Here is a 12590-nt window from a genome sequence, read left to right on the forward strand (position 1 = left end):
TGTCATGTTTTTCCTTTAGCCAATCACTTGCCAGCTGTCAAATGTAAAAAGTGTTGTCTCTCTCTCCACTAATGTTCAGCTGTCATTTCATTTCATTTCGTTTTTTGACTGTGACTGAAACTTAACCGACATTTTGGTTTGTTTGGTGCATCTGATGCTTTCTGCGTCTCAACAGACTCAGAATTATAACAAGTGCAGCAAAAGCATGAGAAGAAAAGAGTGAAGGCTGCCTGTCTGGTAGCACAGGATGATGTGGAAACAGATGAGGATTTTCCTTCATCATGAGTCTGAAGACTGACGCTTTTTACTCGGCTGATACTTAAAATGTTAAAAGTACATTATTGTACAAATACTCCTTTCAGCTGAGTTCTCTGCTCAACCTTAAGCTCACCGCACTTCGCGTTCTTACATTTTCTCGTTTCTTCAACCTGGAGAACTTTATGCTGTTCAATGACCATCAGAATCCACACTCTTAAAAAAACAATGCGTGTCGTTCATAATGCGAGCGCACAGAAAAGTAACCTTCGCTTTACGCAGACAGACTGGTTTACTGAAAACACATCTGTTTGGCACATTTGTACAAATGAGGACAGAAAAAGTCATGCACACGTAGTTTCTGATGCTTTCGCTTTCTGTGTGGGGTATAAAAGCAGCAGCAGGCAGCCACCGCCCCAGTGTCTCCTGCAGCCTGATGTCGGGTAAGTTTCAGTCACACTTTATTCTCAGGAAACATTTGACTGTTTTGTCCTTTCTGTCTGAGTTTTCATCCAAATATTATTTATCTATAGCTGGTCAAGTCTTCACACTGAAACTGTATATTAACTGTATTATAATATAACTACACTAACACAAACGACAGATTTTGATTATCTGCAACTGATCTGAAATTAATCTCCAACAAGGCAGTGAGTGCGAGGCTGACATTTCCTGTCTGCGTCTCAACAGACTCAGAACACAACAAGTACAGCAAAAGCATGAGAAGAAAAGAGTGAAGGCTGCCTGTCTGGTAGCACAGAATGATGTGGAAACAGATGAGGATTTTCCTTCATCATGAGTCTGAAGACTGACGCATTTTACTCGACTGATACTTAAAATGTTAAAAGTACATTATTGTACAAATACTCCTTTCAGCCGAGTTCTCTGCTCAACCTTAAGCTCACCGCACTTCTCGTTCTTACATTTTCTCGTTTGTTCAACCTGGAGAACTTTATGCTGTTCAATGACCATCAGAATCCACGCACTTAAAATAACAATGCGTGTCGTTCATAATGCGAGCGCACAGAAAAGTAACCTTCGCTTTACGCAGACAGACTGGTTTACTGAAAACAAACGAGGACAGAAAAAGTCATGCACACGTAGTTTCTGATGCTTTCGCTTTCTGTGTGGGGTATAAAAGCAGCAGCAGGCAGCCACAGCCCCAGTGTCTCCTGCAGCCTGATGTCGGGTAAGTTTCAGTCACACTTTATTCTCTGGAATGTTAGCCCGGTTCTTTTATTGGAAGCCCAAGAACAAATCAGAGAGATCTTCAGTTCACAGAAGTACAATTTATGTAGGTCACAGGTGAAGTATGGCAGCGCTGGACTCGGAGTGACGGAGCTCTCGTAGGATCTCAGTCAGAAGGAGCCCGGATATGCGGTTGTAGTTATTTATCTTCTTGGGATGGGTCTGCCCTGTACAGAGTTCAGACTTACTCACAACCGAGGGTCATTGACCAGTTATCTCTGAGGTGAACAGGCCAACCACTGTTCACGTGAACTTCCTGAACTGTGATATTAAACATGTGGATGTTGTTATTGAGGCGTGTATCTACTGTAACAGACCTAGAAAGATTAGAGTTCAGTTCACTGATCATCAGTAGGAGAGGGTGTACTGATGGGCCAGATCAAGCTCCGACGATCTTCACTTCCCAGTTACTTTACTTCCCCGCTACTTTGACCAGCCATCAGCCCTCTGGCATCCGGTATACACAAACATCCCCAGCGAGTACCGGGCAGAGTCTCTACGTTCCTGAATCTGTCCAGTCCAGGTGCTGCAGTGGGTACACACCTCTCGTTCTGCCATCCCATTATAGCTGTCCCTTCTGCCGCATCATTTTTGACTATAGAGAGTATGTTTCTGCCTGTATTTTATTTTCCACAGCTGTGTGTAATGTCTCAGTGTTCTGCAGTTACTGCTGTTGGATGGCTGCTTTACACTGAAGTTGTGCTTCACTGAAAGCACTGAATGACAGACTGCAATCAGTTTGTGTGGAATGTTTTGACTGATCTGATCTGAAATACCAAGAATTCAGTGTTTTTGCTTCTGTGAAGTTAAAGATAAAATATTTGTTGTTGTCCCCAGGTTTGAAAGCACAGAGGAGTTAAGTGAAAAGCCAGACGATGTCTTCACTGAACACAGAAGGACAGGAGCCTGCAGGTAGGCTTCCAATCAGACGGCTTCTGCACAGTCTGATCATCTGTTCATTCAGCCTGTACTCATACGTGTGTGTGTGTGTGTGTGTGTGTACAAATGAAATCTGTGTCAAATTTAGGTTTTTATTAAGTCTAAAAACCCACAGATGGCATGAAAAATGTCACAGCATTAACGGCACCTCAATGAGTTATAATGACATGAAACAATGCACATAAGCCAACAGGTTACTAACAGGGTTGAGACACCCACGTGTTGTCCTGCTATGAGCAACATTTAATCTCTGATATGCACACAGAGATCCAACAGGATGTCACTGTAAAAGAAGTTATTAAATGGATTATGGTGTAAGGTGTGCTGACTGTTGAGTTCAACGTTCTTCAGTGTTTAAAAGTGACAAAAATAAGATACTGAAAAAAGGCTGATCAGCAGTGACTCCTGCATTATAACAATATAGATGTGTGTGTCTGTGTGTCAGCCCTGCGACTGACTGGCAACCAGTCCAGGGTGAACCCGCCTCTCGCCCATAGTTAGCTGGGATAGGCTCCAGCCACCCCGTGCCCCTGATGAGTAAGCGGTATAGAAAATGGATGGATGAGATGAAGTACTGAGTGAGTCAGACTGATGTTTAACAACAGAGAGAGCAGCACACTGCACTGACAGAAACAGCCTGAATATGATCCTTTCAGGCATCCACCGAATCATTTTGTCTGATTTAAAGACTGTGATGCAGGTCTGCAGCTTCACCACCAAACTCTGTAATTTGATTTTTAGACAGACCCAACAAAATCCCTATGAACAAGCACTTGGCCACAGTGGAGAGGAAAACTCCCTTTTAGAAGGCAGAAACCTCGAAGCAGACCCCGACTCAATGTGGACGGCCGTTTGCCTTGACTGGTTGGGTTGAGAGAGAGACAGACAGAGAGAGAGACAGACGGGGTTCGGGGTACATAGACTGAGATGCATAACAACAGCAATAACAACAGGGTATTGGAATGACAGTATTAATAATAACGATTTTGATAGTAGTAATAGTAGTAATAATAATAATGTAGAAATATCACAGGTGCTAATAACAGTCACTGGTGTCAAGCAGGACCACAGCAGGAGGTCCAGACACGATCCATGGGAACCTGAGAGACCAGAAAGCACAAAGACTTCAGGGAAGAAGTCAAGTTAGTGACATGCATTGATGGGGCATGAATATGTGTGGAAGGAGAGTTAGAGGAGGAGAGAGAAGCTCAGTGCATCATGGGAGATCCCCAGTAGTCTAAGTGTGTGTCATCTGCATAACAGTGAAAATGTGTTGAATGTTTCCTAATAATGTCACCAATAGGGAGCTCATATAGGGTGAATAATACTGGTCCAAGCACAGAACCTTGGGGAACTCCGTGACTAACTTTTGTGTATAAGGAGGATTCATCATTAACATGAACAAACGGAGTTCGATCTGATAAATAAGACTGAAACCAGTTTAATGCAGTCCCTTTAATGCCAATTAAGGGTTCCAATCTGTCAAATAAAATCTAATGGTCAACAGTATCAAATGCAGCACTGAGGTCTAACGATACGAGTACAGAGACGAGACCCTCATCTGATGCAAGTAGAAGATCATTTGTGACTTTGGCCAGCGCTGTCTCTGTGCCATAATGAGCTCTAAAACTAGACTGGAAATCCTCAAATATTTTATTCAATTAACGCTGAGTAATTGGTTGTTCTGGTATTCCTTTCTGTATGACTTGAGACTGTCGTGCCAGGTCAGTCAAAATTCCTCTCGTTTGGTAGAACGCCATTTCCTTTCGAGTTTCTGTGTGTTTTGCTTGAGTTTGCAGATCTCAGAGTTGTACCATGGCGCTAATCTCTTCTGCTTTATCGTTTTCTGTTTTAGGGGGGCAACAGAGTCGAGTGTTTTTCTCAATGGGGTTGTAGCACTGTCCACAAAAAGATCAGTTTTAAAGGGGCTATAGTTAACACTGCAGGGAATATAATTAATCATTTTCTCTTTAATTATTACTTTAGCCACTTTACTAACACACATTGGAGCAAAACTGTAAAAAGTTTGCTCACTGACAAAGGTGTAGCTTTACTTACATAATGCATATATTTATGTCGAATATTATGCAGTTCAGACACACCACAAAAAGCATAACATAATAATAATGATGTTGTTTATGGCAATGATGTGCTGCAACTTCACAACCACAGTGACGTTTTAGGTGGTGACCATCTATCAATAACTTCAGCTTGCTGCTCACACATGCTGTATGTTCCAGCAAGAGGCAGTCAGTGAATGTTGATGTGCTTCAGAGGAGGCCTGAAGGGAGGAGGAGAGACTTTTTAGGTTGGATGCAGTGAAAATCGAGCTTCTTCTTGATTGTTTCTCCAACTTTTCCAACCACAGCTTTAATCTGCTGTTTTTACATCAATGAAAACGTGCAGTCAGATCTCACTGTGGAAGGTTTTCACTAGAACTTCTTGCTGCTGAGTAAATACTCAACAGTTTATCAAAAGTGTGAAAGTGAATGAAAAAACATAATTTGTTATTATAGTTTTTAATTTCCCCCTGGGGGAGCAAAAAGTTACTTGATTGACTTAATATGCAAGTTAAACAAAATATTTTTAATATAATCTCATTAAATATTTCATTGTTACCTAAAGACAAATGGGATAAACAGATAAAGATGGAGTCTGTTGTTTATATACTGAAGCTTTTTTATTCTCTTTGTCTCTTTTAGAGCTTTTGAACTTTCTCTCCAAACTTGGGCTGAAGACATTTTATCCCAACAAGCTCACTCTTCGGTCTCTCTTGGAGATCAACAAAAACAACATCTCTGATGAAGCCGTCCAGTCACTGGAGGACATACCATGGTGCTTCCTCAGAGAACTGCTTAAAATCAATGCAGATTGCCGGAGCATCATACAATTATCAACCAATCAGGAGGAAGGTGGTGATCTCTTTGACCTGGATCATGACACTGATGATGACTCCACAGAAGATAATGAAGTTAACCCTGTAGACCTCATCACAGCACTCTTCCTTTGTGCTGACAGCTTCTTGCAACAGGAAATGGCCCTCAAGATGTCAATGTGCCAGTTTCCTGTCCCACTGCTGTTGCCCCATAGCAATAACAGTCAGTGTGCCCTGATGTTAGGGGCTCTGAGAGACATCGTCAAAGAGTGGCGTCCACATCGCTTGGCTGAATCAAGAGGGTTTGTTGAAGCCAGCATTGTCCAAGCACAAATACCATTCTACTGTTTTGTGAGGCTGAAAAACTGTAGTTTATCCAAGTCCCAGATTTTGAATCATATTCTCAGTCGTGGCCAGCAGAATAACAACATGTTCATACACAGAGATATGAAAGAAGGAGCACATGAAAGAGAAATTGCCAATGGGTTGGCAGAGGTTTGCTGGTATCTTCCCTGTGGCAATGAAAATCTTGACGTATTTCCAGAGCCAGTTGCCTTTGCCAATCTGAGAGGAGACATTGGTCAGCCACACACACAGTTCACTTTTCTTTTTCAAGTGTCAACTGCTACCTTTGTATTCCTGGACAAAGTCGAAGAAGATGAGCAAAAGATTCTGACTTTTCTTCAAGATGTGAAATCCAAACTGTTCTTGGTTGTTAACCAGAAGGCAGAGAGTACTAAAGAGGACATGATGTCTGTCAAGACAGCACTGAAGGAACTGGATTTACCAAAGACCAGTGTGAAAGTCAAAGACACAAGAGGAAATGTTGCAAGGTTTTCAGATAAACTTTGCTCAGCCATCAAGACATCTCTGTCTGATGTAAAAACCACATTAAGCATTGAAAACATGCTTGAGAAAGCTGTTGAACTTGGTCTGTCTGTGGATGAAGGCAAAACTGACAAACAAAAGAAAGTTGCTGAGGAGATCATGGATGACATGGAAAGTATACCAGACTACAAAAAACAACAACTTCCTTTGCAAGGCGAAAACTGGAAAAAGTTCTCACAGTTAGAGAAGCAGGAATGTAGGATGAAAGATGCTGGAGAGTCAGGCCTCGAAGAGTATAAATCTAATCTACGGGCAACAAACAAAAAAATTAGGGAGGAGCAACACGAACAGAAACTGTCCAAAGGAATGGAGAGTTTTATTGAAGCCTTATTGACAAGTGACAAAGAGGAAAGAGATGTTTTCCTTAAGATGATGAAATTCAAGCTTGATGCACACTCTCGGGACAAACTTAGTGAGCTGCGTAATGAATTTAAAGAGCAATGCAAGAAAAATGATGTAAAACGTGTTGCAGAGTTGAATCAGGATTTGCTGGACAGCTCTTTAGGAGTAGAGCACTACATGAGAGAGATGGGGCTGATCTACGAGTTTTCTCTGCAGTCACTAGCTGCTGGTAAAATGTCTGCTCTCCCTGGTTTGGCGGCTGAAATGCTGTTGGATGGATGTCCTTTAGAGCTCTTGGATGGAGATGCTTCCAACATCCCAGAAAGATGGGTGACAGATGTGCTGACGGAGCTTCACAAGAAGGTTGGAGAGAAGAGCAGACTGCTGGTACTGACTGTGTTGGGTGTTCAAAGTAGTGGGAAGTCAACACTCCTCAACACCATGTTTGGTGTGCAGTTTCCTGTCAGCAGCGGCAGATGCACAAGAGGAGCTTACATGCTCTTCCTCAAAGTATGTGAGGACATGCAGTCTAAGCTGAACTGTGACTTTATAGTCCTCATTGACACAGAGGGTCTCAAGTCTCCTCGTTTGGCTCAACTAGAGGACAGCTATGAACATGACAACCAGCTGGCTACCTTTGTCATTGGTTTAAGTGATGCTACCATCATCAACATTGCAATGGAGAACTCAACAGAAATGAAAGATGTCCTGCAAGTTGCCATTCATGCTTTCTTGAGAATGAAGCAAATTGGTAAAAAGCCAGTTTGTCATTTTGTGCACCAGAATGCTGCTGGAGTTTCAGCTCATGAAAAGACCCAACCAGAAAGAAAGCAACTCTTTGACCAACTCAATGAAATGACTCAGATTGCAGCTGAAATGGAAAGGCACCCTTCCATACAGAAATTCACAGATGTGCTGGACTATGACGTGGAAAAAAACAACTGGAACATCCCAGGACTCTGGCACGGGACCCCACCAATGGCACCGGTGAACACAGGTTACAGTGAAGCTGTGGCAGATTTCAAGAAAAACCTTTTGGAGACAATGAAAAGAGACCGAAGTGATCAGGTTTCACAGATCCCAGAGTTTTTAGAATGGAGGAGAAGTCTGTGGAAAGCAGTCAAATATGAGAACTTCATCTTCAGTTTCAGAAACACTCTTGTGGCTCAAGCGTACGACAACCTTTGCAAGGAGTTCAGTCAATGGGAATGGGACTTCAGAAAAGAGATTCTCCGCTGGCAAAATGAGGCAGAGTTAGAAATCCTAAATGCAGACAACAAATTAGAACTCCATGATATGAATGAACCGATTAAATCAAAAGAATTGCAGACGTTGGACAAAATAGCAGACCAAGAGACAAAAATGAAGAAGAAACTTGAGGAATATTACAAAAGGACAGACAGACATGTGCATCTGATAGAGAAATACAAGACTGACTTTTTCAAAAGTATTGAAAGTCTTGCAAAGGAAAACAATCATTCAGTCAAAGATAAACTGAAAAGCGCACTTGAGCTAAGAAAAAGTTCAAAAGAGGCTGAAGACATTCAAAGAAAACACAGAGAAACGATTGAAGAACAAGTTATGAAACTCCTGAGCGACTGCAAACACCACAAACTGTCTGAAGACGAACTGAAACGTGAGTTTGAAACGATGTGGACTGAGGTCACTGCAAATGTGTCTGGCCTGAAAGAACAAGATATCTCTAAAAGAATCCTCTGCCAGCTCAGAGAACATTTCTTCAACCGTAATGTCAATGAGGATTTACAGAAAATTGGAAATCTGAAAGACATTGGGAAGGATCCATTTAAGGTCAAAAGTGAACATATAAATGAACACAAGTTTGTCAGCTTCTTTAACAAACAGATCATGGGAAAAGATACAGAGAGAGAACTGCAGATCTTTGCAGACCGAGTCATTGAGTCTTGCACACGGTTTGTATGTGATACTGCTAAAACCAACAAAGATTACAGCGACTGTTTCACAAAGGAGCTTCTGGAAAAAGTAGATGGATCCCTGAAACAATCCTTCAAGGGTTGTGAGTTTGAGTTTGACCTGAAGCTTCACATGTGTGGCATTGCCTCCAGAGAGTTCCAGAAAATGCACAAGAACTTTTTGTCAGAAAGGGACCCCAAACTTCAGCTGGAGAAGCTCAAGCCTCAGTACTTGTCAGATTTTCTTGATTTGTATGAAGAGAGAGATGACTGCCAACGCAAAGCAGATGCTTTTGTCAGACTTTGCATCAGACCTGCTGTTGAGGGTTACATCAGTCGATCTCTGGGAACTGAGATCGTGCATGAAATGTTAACAAGTTTCCGTTCAGCAGACTACAGTTCCCGCCATCAGTTCCAGTACAACATTCAGGAAGAGCTGATGCAAAAGGACAACTTTGACAGCTTTGTCAAGTACATCTGTAGCTATGAAATATATGTTAAGGACTGGATATTTCAGCAGATCCTGAAAGCAATGTATAAGGACCAAACTTTGAACAAACTGAAGAAGAAGATTTTGCAGGCCATCATGAAAAAGATAAGAGATGCATTTGAACAGGCCTCAAAAGGAGAGGAAGGTGATCTGCTGCCTGATAACAAGGACAGCATCACAGAGCTCATCAAAAACACACGCAAACATTTGATTAAAGACATCTCAATTTCAGAGGAGGCTGAAAAGACGGCCCTGTTTAAAATCCAAAGCACATTCCATCCATTTAGAAAGAGCCTCACTGAATCTCTGAGGGAAGAGGAGGAACAGCTGCAAGAGGAATTCTTAAAGTCTGGAGGCATCACTGAGATGCTGAACAAACTTCCAAACAAACCACAGGATGAGCTTTTCAAGCAGATGTTTGGCTGTGGACGACAATGTCCATTTTGTAAAGCTCCTTGTGAGGCTGGAGGCAAAGAACACAAGCAACATCACGCATGTCTTCATCGGCCACAAGCTCTTGGTAGCTGTAGGTATGAATACACTGAGAAGCTGGTTGAAACACTTTGTACAACTTCTGTGCACAGTGAAAGTAGATTCAGAAACTCAGACACTAAACATGAGTGGCATCCTTACAAGGAGTACAGAACATACTATCCAGACTGGGACATTCCTCCAGACCCCAGCATGGAGGCATCTGACTACTGGAAGTACGTCCTGGTAAAATACAATGACAGATTTGCTGAACGATACAAAGCCAAGCCAGCTGATGTTCCAAAGGCCTGGAGGAGCATCACAAAGGAACAAGCACTGAAAGGGTTAAAAGATGCCTTCAACAAGAACTGAATAACAAACAGTCCATGTAAAGATCTACAAACAAATCATATACAAAAATACTTTGGAGAAGACATGTTGGGGCCTTCAGAATCAGAAGAAGACCAATCAGTCAAATGAAACACAAATCAATAGACTGAATTGATGAGATCAGCTGGATTCATTATGTTTGCTTATAAAACTACAAATCTTCCTTTTGAATCCTTTGTGAACCTGATGAGTGATGAGGTTACATGAAGCCTTTAATCCTTTTCTCTCAGTGTTTGTTTTACAGATGACAAATGTTTATTTTCCTTGTTTCATTTCTCTTGGTGCTCCTGCATGATGACAGTCAGAAACTGATGATGTGCTACAGAGATCATTTCAGCTCTGAATTTTGGTTAAAGTCTTTTGTTTTTCCTTTTAAAGATGAGATGTGCAACATGTATGACAGTGTGCACGTGATGCTGAAGATGATGATGATGATGATGATGATGTACTTCAAAGACCATGAAAAAGTTATTTTCTTATTTGTCGTTAATGTTTGTTCATGATTCCAGTCTTAATTTTTATTTTTCTAGTCACAGTTGGTTTTCGTGTTAACTGCAGATCAAAGTTTTACAAAGAAAATAGAGGAATTAAAATACAAGTCAGTGAACTTCAGTGCTGACTTTGTTATAGACTTTTAAATACTCACAGCTTTTATCTTGATTTATTCTTTTTCAATAATATTTTTATCAAACTAACACAATGATGTTAGCCATGTGATGAGATTATGTTTTCTCATGTCATGTTTCATTTTTATGGTTTTATTTCTTCAGAATGGACAGTAAATAAATCAGTTTTAGTTGGTTTGTTTGAGACTTTGTGCTTCATGTGCAAATCCCTTCACATGTTGGAACGAATTCATTTTGATTTTTCTTCTTTCAGACAGATGACAATGAATAAGACGAATAAGAAATGTGTGTTGATGTAACTGACTTTGTTCCACATGATTAAAACAAGAGGAAAACAAGAGAACACTTGAGAACATTCAGAGAAACGTCTTGTTTTGTGTCTTACTGTGTTCTGTCTTCACTGCACAGCATTTTATATAAATCTCCTCATTAAACTCATCACCATCAGACAAACACAAGCAAGTTTGTTGTGTCTTGCTATTCTGCAATGTAGCCACTAGATGGCAGCACCTTTGCGTGTGATGGATGAAGGAAATGAACAACAAGTTTCCTCGTCACAGTTTGGATCTTTTGTTTTGTGGGCGGCTTCTGTCTGAAATTTAATGTAAGATATTTATTGTTGGAAATGTTCATACTGAGCAACAGCTGATCATCAGGGAACATTACAGCTCAAACAAGAAAAGGAGAATCACAAACTGTTTGAAGTTGCTTGTTGGCTTGTTTCGTTCTTCTTCCATTTAAACTGAACAGCAGCAGGTTGAACACTTTGTTTTTATTCCCTTCAGTTGTTCTCTCACACAAAAATTGTGGGTCCAAACAAAAATAACATGAAGCCACAAGGCAGGCGAGGCTCCTGCAGGAGGTCAGCGGGGGGTCACGGAGGTTTCCATGATCCCACACACACACTTTCACATTTTAGAACAGGGCTGTTGTGATACTCGGCAGTACTGACAATAATGAGGGTATTTTAAAACGAAATGCTGATATTGTGTCAGTAATAAATGTATGACAGTTTGGTGGAAGTCATCTTGTACAGCCTGAACATGTAGCAGGTACCGCCGAGACGACACCACATGAACAGGTAAATATCCTGAAACTCAGGAGAATAAAGACGAGGCAGGGCAACAGCGTACTGATGTGTTTAATTACTCTGCTGTTATATTTATTAAACATTTCCCTGAATAGGTACATTTTCCCTTCCAGAATCATCTTTACATGCAATGTATACTTTAGTCAAGTCAAGTCAAGTCAAGTCAACTTTATTTGTATAGCCCATTTTTACAAGCAGTTTGTCTCAAAGGGCTTAACATAACATCAGCAACATCCTCCCTCTGCCCTTCGACCCTCACATCGACTAAGGAAAAACTCCCAGAAAAACCTGTAACAGGAAAAAATGGAAGAAACCTCAGGGTGAGCAACAGAGGAGGGATCCCTCACCCAGGACGGGCAGACGTGCAATGGATGTTGTACAGGCAGGAAAGCAATTAACAACATGAGAAATGACATTACTAAAAAGATAAGCAAAACAAAATCTCAACTGTTTAGTTTCACTTTTTGCTACCACCTCAATATGATTTTAACATTTCATAAGTTATAAGAAAATTATAGTAATGAAAATTATAATGAACTGCTGTAACATTCATGTATTCTTTTTTTTTATGTGATGTTGAGAATCACTATCATATCAGTTCGATTTCGGCCCGTAGGGAGAACCACCCCGCCCATAGTCGGTACATAGAGGAATGACAGGCAGATGTCAACAGTAGACATTGGGTTGGTCATAGAGCCGGCTACAGTTCAGCTTGAAGATCTGGATGGAGAGATACCTGCAGAAAGATACAGAGAGAGAGAGAGAGAGAGAGGGAGGGAGAGACACAAGACTACGAGGAGCACTGGACACACAGTTAGTGACATAAAATAATGAACTGCATGTTAATCATTGGACTTTATGTCCAATGTCATGTAACACATGTATTTCAGTTTCCATGTCAAACAAATACCCATTAGGAACTAAATCTCCATGTACAGAATACATGTTTACATCAATACAACATACAAAATCCATGATATAATTCCCCATTTAAATTGATTTGAATGCATTTACAAACTTTCATTACCGGTAACAGTTTAGCACT

The 12590-nt window shown here is 41.0% G+C and overlaps 1 protein-coding gene across 2 annotated transcripts; it reads left to right on the forward strand.

Moving 5' to 3' along the window:
• The first annotated feature begins 245 nt into the window (after positions 1-245).
• On the forward strand, positions 246-10814 carry si:dkey-85k7.12 (up-regulator of cell proliferation). Of its 2 annotated transcripts, none has more exons than XM_046397599.1 (3): positions 246-698; positions 2341-2415; positions 5145-10814. In XM_046397599.1, the coding sequence occupies exons 2-3, from the start codon at positions 2379-2381 to the stop codon at positions 9809-9811; spliced, it is 4704 nt and encodes a 1567-aa protein (XP_046253555.1). In that variant the 5' UTR covers positions 246-698; positions 2341-2378; the 3' UTR covers positions 9812-10814. The 2 variants fall into 2 exon arrangements, with proteins under 2 accessions (XP_046253555.1, XP_046253566.1); XM_046397610.1 differs by lacking the exon at positions 246-698 and adding an exon at positions 745-1444.
• Positions 10815-12590: the final 1776 nt, after the last annotated feature.

This window comes from Scatophagus argus, chromosome 1 (assembly GCF_020382885.2).
Source record: "Scatophagus argus isolate fScaArg1 chromosome 1, fScaArg1.pri, whole genome shotgun sequence".
Lineage (NCBI taxonomy): Eukaryota > Metazoa > Chordata > Actinopteri > Scatophagidae > Scatophagus > Scatophagus argus.